The sequence below is a fragment of the Dendrobates tinctorius genome, unplaced genomic scaffold (assembly GCF_039654945.1).
Source record: "Dendrobates tinctorius isolate UK_male_01 unplaced genomic scaffold, ASM3965494v1 ptg000016l, whole genome shotgun sequence".
NCBI lineage: Eukaryota > Metazoa > Chordata > Amphibia > Anura > Dendrobatidae > Dendrobates > Dendrobates tinctorius.
The window spans coordinates 21,497,361-21,523,536 of record NW_027361684.1 but is presented as its reverse complement, the minus strand read 5'-3'; the positions used below and the strand labels follow the sequence as shown (position 1 = coordinate 21,523,536).

The following is a 26,176-nucleotide window of genomic DNA, read 5'->3' as shown; positions in this document are numbered from 1 at the left end:
GGAAAGGGAACGAAATTTAAAATGTTTTAGTGGTCCTTTGTTGTCATAAGAAAATAAAGCAAAAAATAAAAATACACATGTTTTCCTATTCTTTTCTTTTCATTTTCTCCTGAGATCATCAAAAAAGAAATATAAAAATGACATAAAAATAATGCCCCGTGACTATTTGTTTTTCCCATTTTTTTATTTTTGCTTTTATGACCGCTCAGGACCACTAATACTCATTTAAAAATGTGGTCCCCTTTCTTTAACAAATATTTGTTTATTGAACACTTTTTACCGGGTCCGGGCTGTCAACAGCGATTTGGATTGACAGTGGCATTTTTTTATTGTTATTATTTAACTTTTACTTTTTTTTTTTTAGTTATTTTTCATGTATGTCATATATTGTGACCCTGCCATAAGGCTATAAAAGACTTTTGAGGAGTATTGAAATACTGAACTATTTTTATTTTCCTCCAATTTCTCCTGTAGCTGGGACTGGTAAATTAGCCCCAGTTACAAGGGAAATGCAGCATCCTGGCTACATAGCAGAATTGTTTGAATCTCCCACAACCCAGCAACTCTTTCTCTGTCACTAAACATGGTGATCATATGACCCCAGTGTATGGGTGAAAAAGCACCGTCTGTGATTTTTTATTACTGCATAATAAATCCTCTGTGCCTTCTCTATGGGGACTCTGGCTGTCTCTGACAGCTCTCTTCCCACTCCCACAGCTACTGTTCTATAGTGACATTTTAGAAAGTCACTGCAGAGTAGAAGTGAGACCACTGGGATTTTTAAAGTCTATGGATGGAAGTAATTAAATCACATGTATGAAAAACCCCAAAAATGTGCTTGGTTATGAAAGGGTAAATGGATTGGTCTTGAACTGATTGATACGATGCAAGTTGGGATTGAGTGTATGGAGTGTGCTCAAGGTGAGCCCACCCCATACCCAGATGATAATGGCTGTGACACACTGTCAGGATCTGCCTCTAAATAAATTTGAATTTATTTTTAGACTCTTTAGTGCCTGTGGCTAGAGTGTGCCCAATATTATCAGCAGATAGAGCAAACTGATCCTGGGCTACTGACTATAGAAGATAATAGTATTAATAAAAGTTGACATAAAATCACAAAAAAAACAACTTTGTGTTAAAGAATGTACCAAGGACCAGATACTCATTTAATTTACTGATTAACATTTGATTTTTTACTAATATAAGTAATTAAAGGACTAGGATTTAAGATACTCACTGTGACGTCACACCAGAATTCAGCCACCTCACCAATCCTCATTGACGCGAGCAGGATCTCCCATACCTCCAGCTTGAACATGTTGCCAATAATGATTTCCATCGGAACTCCCACTTTCTTGCTGTCATCAATAACCGTTCTATCACTGTCACATTTTAATGTCCGAAAATGGAATGTCACCTATTAAAGCCAGAGACAACGTTGATATTAAAGACTATTTCTATGAAGAATAACGCAGTATTGAGAAGCAAAGCTGACAAAATATATACACCTTCACACTTAACTTTTTTCTGCAAAACTAATTTATTATCCCCTTCGCGACTAGTACAGCTCAGGTCGCTTCTTTCCCTTTGGTGTGGACTCTGGCAGAGAGCCGACATCTTTCCTGACACATATCAGCTGTTTTAACCAGGTGACATGTGCTGGGATTGCCACTGTCAAACTCTGACAACGGCATTTAACGCTCACTTCTGGCCATCGCGCCATAAATCCGCCCACTGGTGACCCCGTCACGTGATTGCGGGTCACCGGTGGGTTGGCATGACAACCAGAGGTCTCCTGGAGACTTCTATGGTTGTTATTGGCGGCTTGCTGTGACCGCCGCCCGGTGGATGGCGCTCATAGCAAGTGAGGTTTTCTGCTACATGCAGGCAATCTGATCATCACCTGTATGTAGCAGAGCTGATCGGATTATGGCAGCTTCTAGTCTCCCATGGAGACTATTGAAGCATGCCAAAAGTTAAAAAAAAAATAGAAAAATAGAAAAGTCCAATTCACCCCCCTTTCACCCCATTGAAAATAAAACAATAAAAAAATCAAACACGCACATATTTGGTATTGCTGCATTCAGAATCGCCCGATCTATCAATAAAAAAAAGGATTAATCAGATTGCTAAACGGCGTAGCGAGTAAAAAAGTCAAAACGTCAGAATTAGAATTACGTTTTTTTTGGTCGCCACAACATTGCCATTGCATTAAAATGCAATAACGGGCGATAAAAAGATCATATCTGCACTAAAATGATATAAATAAAAACGTCAGCTCGGCGCCAAAATATATGCCCTCATCCAACCCGAGATCATGAAAAATGGAGACGCTACGGGTCTCGGAGAATGGCACAATTTTTTTATTTAATAAACTTTGGATTTTTTTCACCACTTAAAAAAGAACCTAGACAGGTTTGGTTTCTATGAAATCGTAATGACTTGGAGAATCATAACGGCAGGTCAGTTTAAGCATTTAGTGAACATGGTAAAAAAAAAAAAAAAAAAAATCACTGTGGGATTGCACTTTTTTTGCAATTTCACCACACTTGGAATTTTTTTCTCATTTTCCAGTACACAATATGTCAAAACTAGTTAACCACCGCTGGTGGATCGTGAGGAGGGTAGTATTACAATGAGGACAGGAGACAGGCATATCTTCCAGTCACCGCATGTCCCAGAGCCTGGAAGGAATAATTAGCATAAAGACAGAATATAACATTTCTCAGCATCAAGATCATCAATATGAAGCATACAGGTAGGACTAGTGTAACATTTCTATTACCTGTATACCCATATTAATAGGTCAAATATGTCCAGGGTATGTGACGCGCCCCAGGGGCTGTGGGATACTCGGTACCCGGCCGGCCATCTTAAAGGGATATGTCACAGTGGCAGTGACCCGATCCGTGGCCCCAAGCGGTCATGTAAAAGGGGTAGAATTGAATGGGAATAAAGTTTATGTAGTGATTCGTGATGCCAGTTGGAGTGTTCAACTGTAGTAAAGCTGGCACTGCAAGATGATCCCTGGGGGAGTAGATGGTGATGGCAGTGCAGATGTTTAACCCTCTCCAACCAGGGCTGACCCCCAGAGATTGTGAAGAAAGTAGAAGGCACTGAGTAATAAGGCAGGAGACAAGGATAATCACTTTATCATTTACTGTAGTTCAGGTGCAGTTCAGAGGAGATATTAGAACTCTCACAGGATACAGTCTGCTTTGCAAAATGGGAGTTATCCTTCCCTCTGCTGTGACTCAGTGTAAGCTTCCTGCTATTCTAATCCCTTCAGGGACCAAGGCTTCCCAGAGTTTGGAACTTCTAGTATAGCCTCTATTCACTGTGTTTTCCTCTTCTGGCAACTTGCAGCTTGGTTCCTGTGTGAAGCTCTTCTTGCACAATCCTTCACTGATCCTAGTTTTGTTTTCTGCAGTTTTTCCGGGAAAAACACTCCACTGTTGGTTGTATAAACTCACACAGTCTCTCAACTTACCACCCTGCTCTGAAAGCATGGATGGCCTAGGGGCTGACTCCCTGATTCTTATTAGCTTCACTCCTGGAGGGACCACATGTCATCATGGCTTCCAGGAGCGTTCTCTTCCTCCTTCTTCACTCAAAACAACAACTCTTGACTCCTCCCCCTCCCAGTTAAGGTATGTCTGCAAAGCTCTAAGCTTCAGACAAGTAAGGGAGTGAGGTAAATTGTATGTGTGTGTGTTGTGGTCTCTAGCAGAGATAGCATAACTCCCACTGCTCACAAAACACATACAAAACAGTACATACTGTATTTATCCCTTTTGTGGTGGTAAAGATGTAGGGTGCCACAGATGACAGATTCATCAGTGTTATCAATTAGGAGTGTGTAAGGCTGGTTTCACATTTGCGTTAAAACAACGCTGCGCCCTGCGTCATTAAGCCCCGCCCCGAGCCGGCTCCCTGCCCGCCCCATCCGGAATCACCGACTACTTTCGCATTTGCACGCATGTGATCGGCGCACCCTATCTTTAGCATAGGGTGCGCAGATCATGTGCTGCCAGTGTGAAAGTAGCGTGCTGCGCACTTTTGACGGTGCGCCGTGCGCGCCGAAATGCAACATGCTGCAGGGCGCAGCGTTGTTTTAACGCAAATGTGAAACCAGCCTAAGCAATCACTTAAAGGCAAAGGTTTATTCTTAGCATCTAAGCCTGCTGCAAAGCACATCATGTACTTTTAAGAGAATAATAATAATTTTTTTTATATAGTGCCAAGATATTCCGCAGCACTTTACAATTGAGGAGGAATAACATATCTTCTGAGTTTGTGGTATCATTTGCTTTGCTGTTTCTTGTTATCCCCCTGCATTTTTCACCATTTATCCCCTATAAATGAATGTAAGTTAGGTTGTGTTACTTGCATCTCTTGTGGGTGTGTATGGAGTTTAGACAGTAGTTTCCTGAGTCGACCCCTGACATAAGAGGAAGACCCTCTTCTGCATTCCCCTAGAGTTCCTGCCAAGAATCAGGTGGAGATACTGCGCCATATTGAGGTGACAACTACCAGACACTCTGGACATGGAGACGGCTTAAAGGGGTGTAACACCAAAAAGAATAATTATAAAAATTACACATTTCTGAAAATTATAATTCACAGATAAAATTAAATAAATATTTTAATGCCTTGATACATATATAGAAGCAATCGAGTTTTGTGGACGCTACACTAAGCCAAAACAGACTGCTACAAATTAAGGAAGGAAGCGCCATTGTTGGTCCCTCACTATTTGCTGCTGATACCCATTGAGATCCTGCAGTGATTTACTGATCTCATAAGTGCATGTGGCATCTGTGCAATTACACCATTCTGAACTGTATCTCTGCATCTTCTATACTTTGCACTGAGCTATTACTCTTAAACTAGCGGAAAATCATTTTATATTTCTTATCTCTCTTTTGTAACTTCCGTTCTCCCTGATTATTTCAGATGTTCTTATGTGATAATGTTAGGCCATTATTTTGTAGGTCTTGAACATTATTACTAAATTAATCAAGATTTCTATTCAATGACATATGAATTTATCACTTGTGGCTGTGTATCGATGATCCTAAATTTCTCCAAACTTTTATTTCTCAGTTGGTATTCATGGAGTATAGTCCTAAAATATAGAATTTGTTATTGAAACAAAGTAAAAATTACGCACTTTATTCAGTCTATCATTTTTAATATGCTTCAATAAAAAATTCTATATTTTAGGATTATACTCCATGAGCCTTTAGCTCTTTTTTTCCAGTATTTATATCTGAATTTTGAGTTGTCCATCCAATCGGTCTGTCATAATCTTGGGAAATTTTGTATAAATGATTCAGTTTGTTTTCAGTTTGAAATTCTATTTAGTTTACAATAAAGTAAAGATTCATTATTAATAGGATAAAAGTTTATGCAAATACTATGAAGTGTCACATTTACTACAGAAGAGTACTTCAAGCTATTCTCACTTAGCAAGTTTCAGCAATCACGGTCTTCTTTATTAGACGTTTTTCACATTTACGATCCATGCACAGATCGCTATGTTCGGATTACCTGAGGGTCTCCTGCCTGAGCTCTACAGCCTCATATATACCTATAAGGCTTTTGCATTGGGATCAGGACTCCCGCAGTCATCATGAACATCATAGTTCATACTAGGACAGTAAATGTCAAATGTGTGAATCTGTCCTAACAAGAATCCACTAAAAATAAGCTAATCACTATGAGTTTCACTGCTGGGACCACAGGGATCATCAGTAATTTGCTGAGGATCATCAGTTCTGTTTCTCTTCAGTGGCACCATTTGGGAAATAAAGCAGTACATGCTGTCCGTTAAAATCATTGGCCATCAAATGGACAAGCCAGGTCCTCCGGAAAAAAAAAAGACTCTACTTTGACTCTTTCTGCTCCATCCATAGGGCTTTGAAAATGTTTTATTAAAACCAGAAAACCCCTTTTATAGTTATATTAATCATCTTGAGCATCTGATGTTATGAAACAGTGATAGGGAAAAGGTTAGAGGAGTATTCCAGTTTTAGAAAAACTCTGTCCCCAGGCACGGTTTGCTAGCTTTTAAAAAAAAGACTGTTCTTTAATAAAATAAATGGTGCTTTATTCCTCCCCTACTTGGGTCCAGTTCTGGGTATCCACTGCTGCTTCCATCGTTTGTTATTGCCCTCAGTCTTGGCTGCAGCATTGTCGACATGACATCAATCAGTGCGGCTCGTGTCCTCCACTCTGGGAGAGCCCTTGAGTTAGCTAGTCAGCTGCACTCTGTCGATGTGATGTCAGAACTGCAGCCGTTAAGTGAGCTCAGCGACTATGGTCGAGTAAATGTCATGAGCCGCCTACAGAAGCTCAACACACTGATTGGCTGCAGCACTGTCGACATCATGCCATAACAGCAGTCGTTAAGTGAGCTCAGTGACTATAGTTGAGTAGATGTCATGAGCCGCTTAGATATGCCGAGCACACTGATTGGCTGCAGCACTGTCGACGTGATGTCAGAGCTGCAGCCATTAAACGAGCTCAGTGACTATGGTCGAGTGGATGATTTTTTTTAAGCAAACACAACCCAAGTTTGTTAGGGATCACCTGCTAGCCTGAAAAATGGCTACCACAGGCAGAATTAGCACAAGCTACTCCATTTACCAGATTCTTGGGGATACCCTGGACTTCACCCATTACAGCTATACAGGGATTTGGACTAACACAGGGACCTCTGGGTTGGGGTCACAGAGTCAGCTGTTGGCCGGTGATGCAGGATGGCAGAAGTGGCTGGAAAGCCGAGTCAGATTCAGGAGGGAAGTCAAGGTAGAAAATCAGAAGATAAAAGAATAGTCAGGAAACAGGATGAGGTCTATAAAAGGAAAAAGCACAAAAACATCAGGAGCTGTGATCAAGGGATGTAAAGTGTGAACCAGGCCAATAAAACTATATCTGGCAACCCACAGCAGTAAGTTTTAATAAGAGTTAGTACTATCCTATCGGACAAAGCAGGGAGTTGATTAGCACACACACCCCTACTGAGGAACAGAATAGCACTACACATCCCAGGCATTCTAGTCTTAGTGATGGGACAGACCATGAGATGCCCAAATCTTCCATTCCAGACATTTCCCCATCACCATAGCCACTAGCAGAATGACTATGGCATTGCCTTGTGACAGGAGTAGACATCACCATAGGAGATCTCGGAGATGTGACAACAAACCACCTGGGGAAAGTGGACTTCTGAAAGCAAAAAAACAGCTTAGAAGGGTTATTCCCATCTGGGACAATTATGGCATTTTGACAAAATATGCCATAAATATTAGATAGATGCAAGTCTGACAGCTGAAACTTACATCTAGTTGTAGAGTAGTCTCCTGTCGCACGTCACCAGGAATGAAGTGGTGGCTGTGCATGTTCTTCTCTTTCCATTTCTTTGTACAGGAGTTCTGAAAATTGATGAGCAATACGGCTTGTCAGTTTTTCAAACTTCCACACAAATAGGATCATTAAAGAAAGATAATGGCCCAGAGGAAGCATCCACATCTATCAGTAATCTTTGGCATATCCACCATACATAACATTACAGTTGCCATTTGGGAATTTCTCTTTAAACAAGACCTGAATTTTGATCATCCCTCTACACTTATTTCATACACAGAGCTAGGACGCTAGGAGATTTAGGTATATAGGTAGCGATTGAAATAGAGATCTTGGTGGGGAGGGAATATAAATCTAGGTCTGGCTAAATTCCCCTTTAATTTTTTTTTAGCACTTTTATTAATATAAACACAGCAAGATTAATTGCACCGTGTAGCAATGTGCTGCCACCCAGGGCCTATATAACACTGGCAATGAAATACAATTAAAATACAAGGGAACCGGGGAGTTATTTCATTTTTGTTGTAGCCTAATTAACTGTGGAAATCTGCTGACTTAGTTCTTCTAAAAGTTATTTAGATCAAGAAAAACATATTTGAGATTAAATCCTCCGAGTGTGTTTGTATATAATAATTCTGTCGCAAAGTACCTGCCAATCATATTTACTTCTCTTTTACTTTGGCTTTTAGCATTTAATCACAGCCCCTATCCCTGCTGCTTTTCTAATAAGGTTGTGTTCTTAATATTTACGGTATATTTCCCAAATATAAAAATTGGATACCATGCCAAAGGTATCCAATAACATTACTTGTATCCTAAATATCCATAGTAAAGCATTTGTGGCAGACTGATACCAGGAACTGCCCATTGAAGGAGTATTACAGTTTCAGAAAATGAAGTATATTTTTTCTATCATGAACAGTTAGCCCATTTTCTATATACTTTATGTTTTCCTCCCACTTTTATAAGATCTCTCTGTCACGATCCATGATGGATTGTGACAGATAAAAGCATATGTAACTTTTTTTTTTCTTTAAGCTGTTTGCTTAAAGTTAGTTTTGCCCCCGGTGGCCATTAGGGTCATTACACAATGGTGTCTTTAGTTCTAGTTTTGCCCCGGTGGTGGCTAGTATTATTACACGGGAATCACTAGCAGGTGTGATGGCGCTGGCTCTTGCCTATAAAGGAGAGTCAGGTGGTCTCACTCACTGTTGGTGATATTGGTCATTTCCAACCATCCTTGGTGGAGGAAGGAGCTAGAGATGAGTTCCTTGCAGCTCAGTCAGAGACCTGGTGGCGAAGGAGCAACAGTGAGGAGTTCCTTGCAGCTCTGTCAGAGCTTTGGTGAAGTAGCAGCTATTCAGGAGGAAAGCTGCACTCAGGTGCTGGACTCTGTTGCTGGGAGCAATAGCAACAGGGCAAAGCTAAGTGTTTTTTCCCTGTTTGTAACTTTCCTTATGTGTGTTTTAGTGCAGTGGTGTGATTAGTTTCTGCACCGTCCAATTCATTAGAAAGGTATAGGTGCAGGGCGAGCTAGGGTTGTTAGGTATCCTGCTCGTCGTCAGGTGCGGAACCTGCCTAGGGACCGTCAGGAGTGTAGAGACACTGACTCAGGGGAGTGCAGGAGGTCTCCATGTCCCCGTTCCCTATTGCAGGGCCCTTCATTGTATTGGTTTCCCTGGTGTTTCTCTGTAAATTCGCTCTGCTGGAGGCGGTGTATCCAGATACACGTGTAACTTTTGAAATTCGCCTGCTGGAAGCAGTGTATCCGGCTGCACGTTTCATTGTTTAAATTCGCCCTGCTGGAGGCGGTGTATCCAGGGTCACGGGTGTCATAGAAATTCGCCCTGCTGGAGGTGGAGTATCCAGTCACCCATGACATCACACTCTCCTTGCAGTTATTAAATAGGAATCTATAATATTTACTTCCAGTGGATAGAACTCTTAACTGGCCAAGTAATGAACATATAGTTGTACAAGTCAGAGCTCTGATAGCTACACAGAGGCCCCGAAACATCAAAGCTTTTTCATCAGTGTTCTGGCATAAAAAGCTTAGAAAAACCACATAATTTTGAAAAAACTGACAGTTGCACTAAAATTATGAAACTTTTGGTGCTCTCACGCCATTTTCACCCAGCTCCGATAAAGTGGGCACAGCTGGCATGCGATGCTGGTGTAGCGACTTGCGCTGGTCAAATTTATGACAAGCGGTGGTGGCGTTCGCTACACCACAAATCTTCCCCAGCATGGGCTGAATTAGGATTTGTGGGGAGACATACACAGAGGTGTAATCCACACATCCGACACTTTTGATTCATGAAAAGCAGCTCTGCTATATAAGAAAACTCAATAAATGGGTTTAAAATTACCAAGCGGGTGTAACACTGTGAATCTTAAATGTGAGTAATATACACATTGTAAAGACTCCACTCTATTTCTCCATGCCATTGGTCTTCATGGGATTGCCCAGATGTGGTTTGCGTACTAAAAGTCACATGATGCCAATTTTCTCGGCATGTAGTCATCACATTATTTTTACAAAACTGAAGGCCCTTTTACATTGGCAGATGTTTGGCAAAAATAACAATCAGTCCCAATCATTGTCTAGTTTGAACATGCTCAACAAATGAGCTAAAACCCCTATGTGAGTGCATCTTTTATACAGCTCTAAGATGCATTGGTCTGCAGCATGTCCGATAGTGTCAAAAAGGAAGTGCTGCTGACTCTAATTGTTCATTGTTTAATAAATGTGGAAGAAAATGGATTGGTGTTTTTTGCAGGCAGAATATTTTAGAACAGCCTAAGTAGAAAGCACATAACCACAAAATAAATTAAAAAAGATTTCCACCCAACCTTCCCACCCTATGGTTCACCCTGGTTCAGTTTTCTTAGAGCTCGCTGCTTAGCAAAATGAATGACGTTAAAGTAAATGTATTTCAAAGCATTCCAATGCCATGGATACATTGACTAATAATCCTATGTACTTTCTGACCTTACTTCCTATCGTTCTGTAGAATCAGAGACTAACACACAGCCCGGATCTGCAGGATCATATTTGTTGGTGCTTTCAGCCCAGTCTATTTTTCTTCTAAGATATTTTTCTTCTTTTTTTGTTTTCTGCAGAAAATATCGGATTATTAGGCTTCTCCTACTATGCACATTTAATCAATAAAATATTAATTAAAGTTGTCATTAAATGTGTCACCATCTGCTGGGGTGTAATCTTAGAGCTAATGCCACTCAAATCCCTGGTTACACATGCTGAGCAGCAAAAGATCACGCTGTGCCATGCAGTTCTTACTGTGTCAATGATGTATTGCTATGCGTACCGTTTGATATACTGCAATAAATGAGAGTACATGAACACAAAGTATTATATATCTGCTCTATCTATATGGAGTGCTACTTTGTATTTGAATTTATTGGGGGATATTTCCTAAGCTAAATTCCCCAGAACTCTGTCTCAGTTTTCACCAATACACTTTTTGCACCTCACTCGAAAGTGGCTCAGTGTGACAAGACATGAGCTAAAATTTTGATGTACAATTCTGGTGTAAATTAAGCCACTCCACCAACATTTGGAGTAAAATTAGAAAAAATTTCAAACACTTTGCCAAATTTATTAACCTTTGTGAATCACTGTGTTAAATTTAATGCATTTTCAGACTCTCCAGTATAAGTTAAACTCCCTAAAAATTAGAAAGGATTAGTACATTTGTCAAATTTTACTCTGAGCACCCTAAATTGAAAACTATTGAACCCATATAGCTGAAGCATGGTGAAGTAATCTATTATCTATGTCTACTCAAGCTATGTTATCTATTGACGCGTTCAATATTAGAGATGAGCAAGTAGGTTTGATGTAAATTGAATTTGCTTTAAATTTTACCAAAATTTGGGATCTTCCTGAATCTAAATTTGCATGATTTGCTTCAAGCAACTTCAGGAAAACGGTGGCCAGTCACAGCTCACCTGTACAGTTTGCCAGTTGCAGCTCATCAGTCTTGCCACCACAGATCTATGTGTTCTACCTTTGACCTGGTCTTTCCTTCAGCACTACACACACCATCATCTTCAGCTCCCCCAGAATTTTCACTCAGCTCCTGAGCCTTAGTAGGTTTCTGACATCACTATGTCTTGTCAGCACCTCGGGTGACATATGTTGCACCCCTGTGAAGTTATGACTATGTCATGACATCAGAGGCCTACTCAGTGCTGGAAGCCCTGTTACAGAGTGAAAATGCAAACAATCCAAAGAGGAGTGTAGCAAAGCTAGAGTTAAATCTTAGAATTGCAGGTCTTGATTAGATACATCTGACTTGCTTTGAGTAAGAACCAGGGTCTGTGTTCACTGGGTGTGAGTATGCTGGATGCTGAACAATTGAATGTGATGCGAGTGAGTGACCAGCCAAAATTTGAGCTGTAGCTGGGAGAGAGACTTGTCAGGGTCTCTATCTGAATGGAGACTGCATAGGTTAGCTAGGAAAGCTGAGCAGTATGTGTGTTGGAGCTGCAAATAATTGCATGGAAGCTGCAGCCTATTCAGTGTGAATTGTTCCCTGAGTTGAACACTTCTGTTTGGCACTGGAAGTTGCTGAAGCTCGGGTTGAAGGTGATACCAAGATTGGTGGGATTGTGCCTCTACTGTGTATGACGTTTGCTCAGGGAGAAAAGACTGCAATTTATTCAGGTGAGCCTGCATTGACATATATGTGCCTGCTAAATTAACTGTTTACTTGCTGTGAAATATTTGTGCTGTTTTTAGTTTTGAATCCCTTGCAATTTTATGAAAGCAATACAACTGCACATGGTTGGACTGCAAGGTCTGTGTGAACACTACCTAATACCTACCTAAGAGCGTGAATCCCTACAGGAGATACACGAAAATAAAATACCAGAGGAAGCTGCAAGGAAGACAGGAAGGGGAGATGCGTTTGAGGTACCCCAATTATAATAAAGAACTTTTATTTTGCATTTAATAACTTTGATGCAAATCTCACTTTCTGGCCAAAATCAAGCGAACTGCCGAAATTGAATTCCAGCAGATTCCATCGTCACTCTATCTATAGCTCCAATATTTCTGTACAATGAGTTGGGGGGACTATCATGAGGAAATTATTATCTGGTGTAGTTTTTTTGACTCGCTTTATAATTTTCTTGGCTTTTATTTTGTGATTAATTTATTAATCTGTCACACAATAAATAGCAAATTTGATACATTTTATTTGGTCACCAAATTGGAAAAAGGGCAAGAGAAAGCATAGTACAGAAAACTATTGCCAAAAGTTAAAAAAAAATCTAATTTAACATGAAAGGACGAGCTGAAAGTTGAGACAAAACATCAAACGTGGAGAAGTTATTCCAATAATTTTTTAGGGCAAAATTTGGTCAAAAGAAAGAGGTTGAAAAAAACAAAAAGAGTGATCATCGCCTTTTTTTCATAATTCAAGGTAAATGTGGAACCAAGTGGTAATCAGAGCAACACTACTTCAGAGTGTTAAAAACCCTTCCCATTTACAATAAAAGGGGCTCTCAATATAGATTCTCATTCTGACGGCTTTGTTTTAGTTCAGTGTGCTCTCCATGTGCTCACCGACAGCACACTGATCATAGCCTATGGGAGAGTACATTAGGTCTATGAGAAAAAACAACAACATACACTATTTCCAACTGTTTTACGGACTATAATAGTGCATGTTAGAGCAGTCTGTTCCTACACCCACATGGAGCCTGACACTCTCGCAATTTTGGAATGTGACTGGCCCAATATCATCTCTGGCAGTTTAAACACAGTTTCACAGCATAAAAGATAACATAAACTTATAAATACCTGATATTTTGTTATGTAAATCAAGGTAAAGTAATAAACAGTGGGGAAAATAAGTATTTGATACACTGCCGATTTTGCAAGATTTTCCCACCTACAAAGAATGGAGAGTTCTGTAATGTTTATTGTAGGTACACTTCAACTGTGAGAGACAGAATCTTAAAAAAAAATCTAAAAAATCACATTGTATGACTTTTACATAAGTAATTTGCATTTTATTGTATGAAATAATTATTTGATACAATAGAAAAACAGAACTTAATATTTGGTAAAGAAATCTTTGTTTACAATTACAGAGGTCAGACATTTCCTGTAGTTCAAGTTTGCAGACCCTGCACAAGGATTTTGGCCTACATCTCGATACAGGTCTTCTCTAGAACTTTCAAGTTTTAGGGCTTTTGTTGAGCGACATTGAACTTCAGCTCCCTGGAGACTGGCTAGAACTCACTCCTTAGTTGCCCTTGCTGTGTGTTTTCAGTCATTGTTATGATGGAAGACCCAGCCATGACCCATCTACAATGTTCTTAATGAGGGAAGGAGGTTGTTGGCAAAAGTCTTGCGATATATGACCCCATCCATCCTCCAGTCTATACGGTGCAGTCATCCTGTCCCCCCTTGCAGAAAAGCACTCTGAAAGTACGATGTTTCCCCTGCCATGCTTCACGGTTGGGATGGTTTTCTTGGTGTTGTACTCATCCTTCTTCCTCGAAACACGGCGAGTGGAATTGATACCGTAATGGTGTAGTGTGTTACTATCAGTAATGTTTGAGACGGTGGTCCAAGCTCTCTTCAGGTCACTGACCAGGTCCTCCCATGTAGTTCTGGGCTGATTCCTGACCTTTCTTTGAATCATCTTTACTCCACGAGGTGATATCTTGCATGGAGACCCAGACTGAACAAGATTAACAGTCATATTGTGTTTCTCCCATTTTCTAAGGGTATGTTTCCACAGTTCGTAACGGCAGCGCTTTGGACGCAGCACATGCCAGCTCCGTCCAAAGCACTGCCGGCTTTTGTACGCACGGTAATTCTGCATGTGTTCACTGAACCTTGCCGAATCACTCCATTCTATACATTGTACTGTGATATTTATCTTGCGGAGACGTGAAAAGACGCGATGCATGTGCGTATACGCAGGGATGCCGCGGGTGTCCCTGCACGCATAGTGGAGATGGGATTTCATAAAATCCCATCCACTATGCTGTAACATCTGGCCACTGCAGCTGTATGCAGCATCCAATCCGCAGCATTTACGGACCATGGAAACATACCCTAATAATTGTGCCAACAGTTGTTGCCTTCTCACCAAGCTGCTTGGCTATTGTCCCGTAGCTCATCCCAGCCTTGTGCGGGTCTACAATTTTTGTTCCTGGTGTCCTTAGATAGCTCTTTGGTCTTTGCCATAGTGGAGAAGCTTGAGTGTGATTAATTGAGTGTGCGGACAGGTGTCTTTTATACAGGTAACGAGTTCAATTCAGGTTCAATTAATACATGTAGTAAGTGCATAGTAAAAATGTTTCTTAAAGAAAAAGTAACAGGTCTGTGAGCCAGAATTCTTGCTGGTTGGTAGGTGATCAAATATTTATTTCATAGAATAAAACGCAATTTAATTATTTAAAAATCACACAATGTGATTTTCTGTTTTTTATTTTTAGGCTGGAGTCAGACACAACATATAAAAATATGGACAGTATTTTACGGTCGTAATACGCAGAAATGTTTCCTGAACAGTGATCTGTATGTCATCCGTTGTCAAGTTGTGGCTGGGTTTTTTGTGCATGTAAGCATCCGTATGACATCCTTATTGCATCCGTATGCTGCGATTTTCTCGCCGGCTTGCAAAATGGACATATAATGGAGCCCAATCACAGGTTAAAACACAAATGAAAGAATAGATATAGACACATAGAATACATCTATATATATAAAACTGAATGTATGTATGTGTGTATCACCAACCAATCACTAAGCATCTCTCATTTCACCAAAGCTGGTTAAAAGAAGCTGAGCTGTGATTGGTTGCTATGAGCAAGTTTTCCCACTTGACAACACCTCAGCAGACACTGACTGAGTGGGAGAAATCTAGCATCCCTGGGAACATAAGCTCCCAGCCATTGTCTTCCCCACAGAATGGAGCACAGAGCACTTTGGTTTTGACCCCACACCTCTCTTAAAGGGATCCCCGGTATGGAAGTTAGGACCGTTCCACTCAGCTCTGTGGCTCTGACCCCAGGGTCTCTTAAAGGGATCATTGGTATGGAAGTTAGAGCAAATCCACTCTGCGCTTTGGTACTAACCCCAGGCCTTTCTTAAAGGGATCTCCAGTATGGAAGTCAGGGCAAATCCATCCAGCGCTTTGGTTCTGACCCCAGACCTCTCTTAAAGGGATGTCCTGTATGCAAGTCAGGGCAAATCCACTCTGCACTTTGGTACTGACCCTAGGTGTGACGGACTCAGCTCCTGCTGAGCCCATTTTTTGAGTGGACCCTCTGGGTCGTGGCACCCACCCACCGAGGGCGAGCTGACCTTGTGAGAATCCACCCCCTATACAGGGAGTGTCAGGGGCAAGACCAAGGGGGTGAGCCACCACGACTGCTGGGACCAGACGGCCGGCTCAGGGGACACTAGACGAGTGTCTGACGACAAGCAGGAAGCAAGACGAGACTAGACGTAGGTGCAAGGTATCTTCATTAGAAGAACACAAGATCACATACAGAGAACACAAGCAAAACGTGCAAGGTGCGCGCGTGGGCACGCCAAGGTCCATAACATGGTACGTGCCAGATGGCACGCCTAGGCACAGGTAATGGCAAGATGGCATCGGACTCCGGACTGCTGGCAAACCGACAGGGTCCAGGGATCAGGCTGCGGACGTCAGCTCCGGACATCAGGCCGTAGTCATCTGGTTCCGGACCTCTGGCAACGGTCGGCAGGTTCCGGGCATCCGGCAGGCAAACCAGGGTTCAGGCAAGGAGGCACGACAGATATCCAAGCAGGGTGCGTGTTTAGGGAACACGCCAAGGTCCAAGGCTAGGTGCGTGTGTAGGGGACACGCCAGGGTCCAAGGCTAGGTGCGCGTGTAGGGGACACACCAGGGTTCAAGACTAGGTGCAAGGCAAGGTGCGTGTGTAGGGGACACGCCAGGGTTCAAAGCGAGGTGCGTGTGTAGGGGACACGCCAAGGTTCGCAAACGAGACAGGGTGCGTGTGTAGCCACGCCAAAGCATAGAATAAGACAGTGCGTGTAGAGACACGCCAAGGTACAAGGTATAAGACAGAGTGCGTGTAGAGACACGCCAAGGTTCAAGGTACAAGACAGAGTGCGTGTAGAGACACGCCAAGGTACAAGACAGAGTGCGTGTAGAGACACGCCAAGGTACAAGACAGAGTGCGTGTAGAGACACGCCAAGGTACAAGACAGAGTGCGTGTAGAGACACGCCAAGGCACAAGACAGAGTGCGTGTAGAGACACGCCAAGGCACAAGACAGAGTGCGTGTAGAGACACGCCAAGGCACAAGACAGAGTGCGTGTAGAGACACGCCAGGGTTCAGAGCAGGGTGCGTGCTAGGAGCCACGCCAGGGCACAAGGAAGGGCTGCGTGCTAGGAGCCACGCAGGGATGCACACCTCACTGGCCAATGCACACGGCTGTAACGCCAGCACGAGGCACGACTAAGGCACAGGAGGGGGCAAAGGAACCTTCGTGCTAGGAGCCACGCCAGGTTCAGGGCAGGGTGCGTGCTAGTAGCCACGCCAGGGTTCAAGGCAGGGTGCGTGCTAGGAGCCACGCCAGGGCACAAGGAAGGGCTGCATGCTAGGAGCCACGCAGGGGGCACGCCACACTGGCCAGTACACACGGCTGTACACAAACACGTGGCACTTACCACGGCACAGGAGACGGCCAAGGGGAACCCACGCCGGGGTTCAATACAAGGACAAGGCAGGGAAACAAGACAAGGAACACAAGCAGAAACAGAGCCAGGTCAGAGCGAGGACAGAGTCTAGCAGCGGAGCGTAGGCAGAAGCCCAGAGCCGGGCCAAGGGAAGACCTTGGGACTAGACAAAGAAACGAGCACTAAGGAGAGGAGAAATGGTGCGTGTGCCAGGGAGCACTACAGAGCACCATAGGAGAGAGCGAGGAAGAGCAAGCAAAGACTGAGACCATAGGGAGGAACACAAAGCAAGGAATAGCAAGGCAGAGAACACAGGGAGGACTACAAGTCAAAGCATAGCAAAAGCAAGACATGGCAAAACAGGCGAGGCAGAGAACAAAGGAAGGACTACAAGTCAAAGCATAGCTAAGGCGAGACATAGCAAAACAGACTAAGACAAAGAACAGCAGAAGGACTACAAGGCAAAGCAAGGCAAAGACAAACATGGCACGAGAGACAACACAAGACATGGCACAAGACAAGAGGCGGAATACGAGCACGGAGCGTGTGCAGAGACGCACTACAGAGCAAAGTGCAAGGGCACAGAATAGAGGGAGCAACCCCACAGACCCAGAGCCTTGCAGGGAAGCAACACAATAATCAGGCCCTGAGCATAGGAAGAGGCGGCCTGATATAGGGCATAGCACCTCCTCCTCCAGGTCAGGACCAGGGGAGAACTTCCGGGATTCTAGACATGACGAGATGATAGCAGAACCAGACAGTGCAGGATCTTAGGAAACGTCACATGATCAGGGTTTCAGACATGACGAGATGATCACCGAACCAACCAGTGCAGGATCCTAGGAAGAACACATGATCTGGGATTCTAGACATGACGAGATGATTGCAGAACCAGACAGTGCAGGATCTTAAAAAACATCACATGATCAAGGACTCCAGACATGACGAGAAGATCACAGAAGGCAGAGCAGAAACGCAGGGATCCTGCAGCTCAGACATGAGGTGAGTCTGCACACAGCTCTAGCGAACATGCAGGACAGCAGACAAAACATGCGCATGCACATCGCTCCAGGAGTTCTTGAGACAAACAGACATGGCAGACATGGCGGACGTGACAGTACCCCCCTCTTTAAGCCCCCTCTCACCGGGGCTGGAAAGAAGAAAAAAAAAAAAAAAAAATTTTCTTCGGCAGAAACCAGAGTTTAGTACAAACCACTCCAACAATGTTGATCCGACATCTGAAACGGACACCTGCACCGGTCAAGACACAGGAGCCGCTAACGAGACATGAAGATCCAGTGGGGAGGACTGCGGTTAGACAAGCAAGTCTTCTTACTCTGGCTGCCATCATTTCCAAATGAGTCCAGAGGTCAAGGGCCAGGTCTGATTTACATCAGAAGAGTGGCCGGGGTACCGCCATATTCAGGAGAGTCCAGGAGACAGAGCAGATCAGAATCTATAACAGACGGGTCATCAGACGGGTAGCCGAGGTACCAGCGGAGTCCATGGCCTGATTAACTGTGGCGGACTCAGCTCCTGCTGAGCCCATTTTTTGAGTGGACCCTCTGGGTCGTGGCACCCACCCACCGAGGGCGAGCTGACCTTGTGAGAATCCACCCCCTATACAGGGAGTGTCAGGGGCAAGACCAAGGGGGTGAGCCACCACGACTGCTGGGACCAGACGGCCGGCTCAGGGGACACTAGACGAGTGTCTGACGACAAGCAGGAAGCAAGACGAGACTAGACGTAGGTGCAAGGTATCTTCATTAGAAGAACACAAGATCACATACAGAGAACACAAGCAAAACGTGCAAGGTGCGCGCGTGGGCACGCCAAGGTCCATAACATGGTACGTGCCAGATGGCACGCCTAGGCACAGGTAATGGCAAGATGGCATCGGACTCCGGACTGCTGGCAAACCGACAGGGTCCAGGGATCAGGCTGCGGACGTCAGCTCCGGACATCAGGCCGTAGTCATCTGGTTCCGGACCTCTGGCAACGGTCGGCAGGTTCCGGGCATCCGGCAGGCAAACCAGGGTTCAGGCAAGGAGGCACGACAGATATCCAAGCAGGGTGCGTGTTTAGGGAACACGCCAAGGTCCAAGGCTAGGTGCGTGTGTAGGGGACACGCCAGGGTCCAAGGCTAGGTGCGCGTGTAGGGGACACACCAGGGTTCAAGACTAGGTGCAAGGCAAGGTGCGTGTGTAGGGGACACGCCAGGGTTCAAAGCGAGGTGCGTGTGTAGGGGACACGCCAAGGTTCGCAAACGAGACAGGGTGCGTGTGTAGCCACGCCAAAGCATAGAATAAGACAGTGCGTGTAGAGACACGCCAAGGTACAAGGTATAAGACAGAGTGCGTGTAGAGACACGCCAAGGTTCAAGGTACAAGACAGAGTGCGTGTAGAGACACGCCAAGGTACAAGACAGAGTGCGTGTAGAGACACGCCAAGGTACAAGACAGAGTGCGTGTAGAGACACGCCAAGGTACAAGACAGAGTGCGTGTAGAGACACGCCAAGGCACAAGACAGAGTGCGTGTAGAGACACGCCAAGGCACAAGACAGAGTGCGTGTAGAGACACGCCAAGGCACAAGACAGGGTGCGTGTAGAGACACGCCAGGGTTCAGAGCAGGGTGCGTGCTAGGAGCCACGCCAGGGCACAAGGAAGGGCTGCGTGCTAGGAGCCACGCAGGGATGCACACCTCACTGGCCAATGCACACGGCTGTAACGCCAGCACGAGGCACGACTAAGGCACAGGAGGGGGCAAAGGAACCTTCGTGCTAGGAGCCACGCCAGGTTCAGGGCAGGGTGCGTGCTAGTAGCCACGCCAGGGTTCAAGGCAGGGTGCGTGCTAGGAGCCACGCCAGGGCACAAGGAAGGGCTGCATGCTAGGAGCCACGCAGGGGGCACGCCACACTGGCCAGTACACACGGCTGTACACAAACACGTGGCACTTACCATGGCACAGGAGACGGCCAAGGGGAACCCACGCCGGGGTTCAATACAAGGACAAGGCAGGGAAACAAGACAAGGAACACAAGCAGAAACAGAGCCAGGTCAGAGCGAGGACAGAGTCTAGCAGCGGAGCGTAGGCAGAAGCCCAGAGCCGGGCCAAGGGAAGACCTTGGGACTAGACAAAGAAACGAGCACTAAGGAGAGGAGAAATGGTGCGTGTGCCAGGGAGCACTACAGAGCACCATAGGAGAGAGCGAGGAAGAGCAAGCAAAGACTGAGACCATAGGGAGGAACACAAAGCAAGGAATAGCAAGGCAGAGAACACAGGGAGGACTACAAGTCAAAGCATAGCAAAAGCAAGACATGGCAAAACAGGCGAGGCAGAGAACAAAGGAAGGACTACAAGTCAAAGCATAGCTAAGGCGAGACATAGCAAAACAGACTAAGACAAAGAACAGCAGAAGGACTACAAGGCAAAGCAAGGCAAAGACAAACATGGCACGAGAGACAACACAAGACATGGCACAAGACAAGAGGCGGAATACGAGCACGGAGCGTGTGCAGAGACGCACTACAGAGCAAAGTGCAAGGGCACAGAATAGAGGGAGCAACCCCACAGACCCAGAGCCTTGCAGGGAAGCAACACAATAATCAGGCCCTGAGCATAGGAAGAGGCGGCCTGATATAGGGCATAGCACCTCCTCCTCCAGGTCAGGACCAGGGGAGAACTTCCGGGATTCTAGACATGACGAGATGATAGCAGAACCAGACAGTGCAGGATCTTAGGAAACGTCACATGATCAGGGTTTCAGACATGACGAGATGATCACCGAACCAACCAGTGCAGGATCCTAGGAAGAACACATGATCCGGGATTCTAGACATGACGAGATGATTGCAGAACCAGACAGTGCAGGATCTTAAGAAACATCACATGATCAAGGACTCCAGACATGACGAGAAGATCACAGAAGGCAGAGCAGAAACGCAGGGATCCTGCAGCTCAGACATGAGGTGAATCTGCACACAGCTCTAGCGAACATGCAGGACAGCAGACAAAACATGCGCATGCACATCGCTCCAGGAGTTCTTGAGACAAACAGACATGGCAGACATGGCGGACGTGACACTAGGCCTCTCTTAAAGGGATCTCTGGTATGGACGTTAGGGTAAATCCCTCTGTGCTCTGATTCTCACCCCAGGCCTCTCTTAAAGGGATCCCTGGTATGGAAGTTAGTATCGCTCCACTCAGCGCTCTGGTTCTGACCCCAGGCTGTCGAGATGATGTGGGATATTAGGGGTAGTAGTCTGGTGGCTCTGGCTGATGTGATGATGTGGGATATTAGGGGGAGTAGTCCGGTGGCTCTGGCTGACGGGATGATGTGGGATATTAGTGGTAGTAGTCCGGTGGCTCTGGCTGACGGCATGATGTGGGATATTAGGGGTAGTAGTCTGGTGGCTCTGGCTGATGGGATGATGTGGGATATTAAGAGTAGTAGTCCGGTGGCTCTGGCTGATGGCATAATGTGGGATATTAGGGGTAGTAGTCTGGTGGCTCTGGCTGAAGGGATGATGTGGGATATTAGGGGGAGTAGTCTGTTGGCTCTGGCTGACGGGATGATGTGGGATATTAGGGGTAGTAGTCTGGTGGCTCTGGCTGATGGGATGATGTGGGATATTAAGGGTAGAAGCCCGGTGGCTCTGGCTGATGGGATGATGTGGGATATTAGAGATAGTAGTCCGGTGGCTTTGGCTGACGGGATGATGTGGGATATTAGGGGTAGTAGTCCGGCGGCTGTGACGGGATGATTTGTGATATTAGTGGTAGTTGTCCGGTGGCTCTGGCTGACGGGATGATGTGGGATATTAAGGGTAGTAGTCCGGTGGCTCTGGCTGATGGGATAATGTGGGATATTAAGGGTAGTAGTACGGTGGCTCTGGCTGATGGGATCATGTGGGATATTAGAGGTAGTAGTCCAGTGGCTCTGGCTGATGGATGATGTGGGATATTAGGGGTAGTAGTCCGGCGGCTGTGAGGGGATGATGTGGGATATTAGTGGTAGTTGTCCAGTGGCTCTGGCTGACGGGATGATGTGGGATATTAGTGGTAGTTGTCCAGTGGCTCTGGCTGATGGGATGATGTGGGATATTAGAGGTAGTAGTCCGGCGGCTGTGACGGGATGATGTGGGATATTAGTGATAGTAGTCCGGTGGCTCTGGCTGATGGAATGATGTGGAATATTAGAGGTAGCTGTCCGGTGGCTCTGGCTGACGGGATGATGTGGGATATTAGGGGTAGTAGTCCGGCGGCCGTGGCGGGATGATGTGGGATATTAGTGGTAGTTGTCCGGTGGCTCTGGCTGATGGGATGATGTAGGATATTAGGGGTAGAAGTCCGGTGGCTTTGACGGGATGATGTGGGATATTAGTAGTCCGGTGGCTCTGGCTGACGGGATGATGTGGGATATTATAGTGAATGGGGCTATGCGAAGTGGGTGTGGCTCTACACTCAGCTTTATATATATATATAGATATAATCATTATAATTTGTTAACTAACCGTAGTTAGTTACTATGCCCGGACAGCGCCGGGCTCTTCAGCTAGTAGATATATATGTATATATGTGTATTCTATGTGTCTATATCTATTCTTTCTATTCTTTATTAAACATGTCAGTGTGATTTCACTGTATCGCAAAAAGAATTGCTTTTGTTAAAGGACATCGGGTGCGTATTTCTCGCAAGTCACACGTCTGGTCTGTGTGTAATCCGTATTTTTCTTGCCCCCATTGACTTGCATTGGCGTATTTTTGGAGGAATACGCTGACAATCGCAGCATGCTGCGATTTTCTCAGCCTGTAAAATACAGCCGAGAAATATACGGCTGATGTACCGTATGTTTTTACATCTAGTTTTTTCCCATTTAGAAAAAAATTCTAAAAGAATTGCCATACTGCAGATTTGAAAAACACTTTGAGGCTGAGGTCACATGACTGTATAAAAAAATCAGTCTGATTTTCTCCCAGAAAAGTGGTACGATATTTCACTCAGATGTCATCCGTATACAATCCATGTTTTCACTCGGCAGCTCTTAATCACTTACAAGACCATTTACAGTTTCCTACGTTAAAGAATTGCAATGTGTCTGTCCATAAAAGTCAGATAGTATATTGTGGCTTTGGATAGCATCTGATTTTTTTCTCGCATCCGTTCAATTTTGGAGTGAAATTGAAAAATGCTGAGTTTTTTTTTCACAGACAGATTCCTTCAGTGAAAAAATTGATCATTAGCACTGCCCCATTGAATAACATTGGTCTGAGTGCTATGAGATAGCACTCCTCCGATGTAAAGCTGTGGCCAAAAGTATTGACACCCCTGCAATTCTGTCAGATAATACTCAGTTTCTTCCTGAAAATGATTGCAAACACAAATTCTTTGGTATTATTATCTTCATTTAATTTGTCTTAAATGAAAAAACACAAAAAGAATTGTCCTAAAGCAAAATTGGATATAATTCCACACCAAACATAAAAAAGAAGGTGGACAAAAGTATTGGCACTGTTCGAAAAATCATGTGATGCTTCTCTAATTTGTGTAATTAACAGCACCTGTAACTTACCTGTGGCACCTAACAGGTGTTGGCAATAACTAAATCACACTTGCAGCCAGTTGACATTGATTAAGGTTGACTCAACCTCTGTCCTGTGTCCTTGTGTGTACCACATTGAGCATGGAGAAAAGAAAGAAGACCAAAGAACTGTCTGAGGACTTGAGAAACCAAATTATGAGGAAGCATGAGCAATCTCAAGACTACAAGTCCATCTCCAAAGACCAGACTGTTGCTGTGTCTACCGTGCGCAGTGTCATCAAGAAGTTTAAAGCCCATGACACTGTGGCTAACCTCCCTAGATGTGGACGGAAAAGAAAAATTGACAAGAGATTTCAATGCAAGATTGTGCGGATGTTGGATAAAGAACCTCGACTAACATCCAAACAAGTTCAAGCTGCCCTGCAGTCCGAGGGTACAACAGTGTCAACCCGTACTATCAGTCAGCGTCTGAATGAAAAGGGACTGTGTGGTAGGAGACCCAGGAAGACCCCACTTCTTACCCCGAGACATGAAAAAGCCAGGCTGGAGTTTGCCAAAACTTACCTGAAAAAGCCTAAAACATTTTGGAAGAATGTTCTCTGGTTAGATGAGACAAAAGTAGAGCTTTTTGGGCAAAGGCATCAACATAGCGTTTACAGGAGAAAAAAGAGGCATTCAAAGAAAAGAACATGGTCCCTATAGTCAAACATGGCGGAGGTTCCCTGATGTTTTGGGGTTGCTTTGCTGCCTCTGGCACTGGACTGCTTGACCGTGTGCATGGCATTATGAAGTCTGAAAACTACCAACAAATTTTGCAGCATAATGTATGGCCCAGTGTGAGAAAGCTGGGTCTCCCGCAGAGGTCATGGGTCTTCCAGCAAGACAATGGCCCAAAACAAACTTCAAAAAGCACTAGAAAATGGTTTGAGAGAAAGCACTGGAGACTTCTAAGGTGGCCAGCAATGAATCCAGACCTGAATCCCATAGAAAACCTGTGGAGAGATCTAAAAATGGCAGTTTGGAGAAGGCACCCTTCAAATATCAGGGACCTGGAGCAGTTTGCCAAAGAAGAATGGTCTAAAATTCCAGCAGAGCATTGTAAGAAACTCATTGATGGTTACCGGAAGCGGTTGGTTGCAGTTATTTTGGCTATAGGTTGTGCAACTAAGTATTAGGCTGAGGGTGCCAATACTTTTGTCTGGACCATTTTTGGAGTTTTGTGTGAAATGATCAATGTTTTGCTTTTTGCTTCATTCTCTTTTGTGTTTTTTCATTTAAGACAAATTAAATGAAGATAATACCAAAGAATTTGTGTTTGCAATCATTTTCAGGAAGAAACTGAGTATTATCTGACAGAATTGCAGGGGTGTCAATACTTTTGGCCACAACTGTATATGGCGGTGTGAGCGAGCCCTGAAAGTTTAAATCTGCAAGGAAAAAATAAGTAACGTGCTTCCAATTTCAGAAATCTCATTCACTTTGATACTACTGCAGCAAAAACGCACTGAAAAATCGTGGCAAAAACGCAGCATGTGAACAAGTCCAAAACGTTAAAAAACAAAAATTAAGTAATTAGCTGTCATCTAATTGTCTGTCTATTTTTTCAGGGTTGCCAACTTTACTTTTTATTTTTTTATGGACAACTTATCAAAAAATCATGGACAGACAATATTTTTTACCAACACATTGTAAAGCCATAATAAATCATTATGATTATAAGTGATACATGTCTACAGACTGTAATTCTGATATAAAGACATTAGCTCTATTCACTGTAAAATAATGATAATTACAGTAAAAATAATCTGTATAAGTTTCTTCAGCCTCAAAAAAAAGATCACAGACGCCTGAAATTCTGAGCCTTTTTATCTGTTGCTCTCCTATGTTCAATTTTTCTATTAATTTATCTTAAAATAGTTAAATTTTTGTTGCATTCACAAACCCAAATTTGTACAGGGACTAAATCACAGAGAATGGACGCATAAAGGGGTAGTACGGTATATTGTACGGTAGTCTTTTCACTACCCACTTAGAGATGAGCAAAAACGATCAGGTTAACAATGGCTCTTGTACTTGGCAAATGTACAGAGCAGAAAGACAAACCTTCGATCCAGTGATATATTTCGGCAGGTCTCCAGTGCCTCCATGATAAATTTGCTTCTTCACACCTTCCCTGTTCAGACCTATTGCTTCCTCCATTGCACCTGCTATCTGTGGATGAAAATAGATTCAGACTGTGAGATTAACCTTTATATAGAGATAAGGAAGGATCTGTGAAACTGCCTTCAAGGCATAAGACCTGGGGATTGAACAGTCTTAGCACAGATTGCCTGACTTAGTGAGGGAAGCCACTGTTCTTATATAAGCAATATTTGAAAATGTTTTTTCCTTCTGTAGCATAGGAACATTTTTCTTTGTAGACAAGTTTTCCTGGTTTGGTGTAATCCTTAAGAAATTACATTTACATTACAATAACATAAATTTTCCTGGCAATGTAGGCAATAACTTTCTACATGTATTGGGTTGGATTGAGGAGTTA

General features: G+C 44.0%; 1 protein-coding gene across 6 annotated transcripts in view; it reads right to left on the bottom strand.

Moving 5' to 3' along the window:
* The window catches only part of AIPL1 (AIP like 1 HSP90 co-chaperone), a 175,740-nt gene extending 149,892 nt beyond the window's left edge, over window positions 1-25,848 (bottom strand). For 2 of the 6 annotated variants that reach the window (XM_073565574.1, XM_073565576.1), the window contains exons 1-2: window positions 25,741-25,836; window positions 1,241-1,420 (exon numbers count right to left, since the gene is read on the bottom strand). In XM_073565574.1, coding sequence (XP_073421675.1) covers window positions 1,241-1,420; window positions 25,741-25,836 — 276 coding nt within the window. Of the gene's footprint in view, window positions 1-1,240; window positions 1,421-25,723 lie in introns of all 6 variants that reach the window. The other 4 variants (XM_073565571.1, XM_073565572.1, XM_073565573.1 and 1 more) reach the window with 4 other exon arrangements.
* Between the last annotated feature and the right edge of the window lie 328 nt (window positions 25,849-26,176).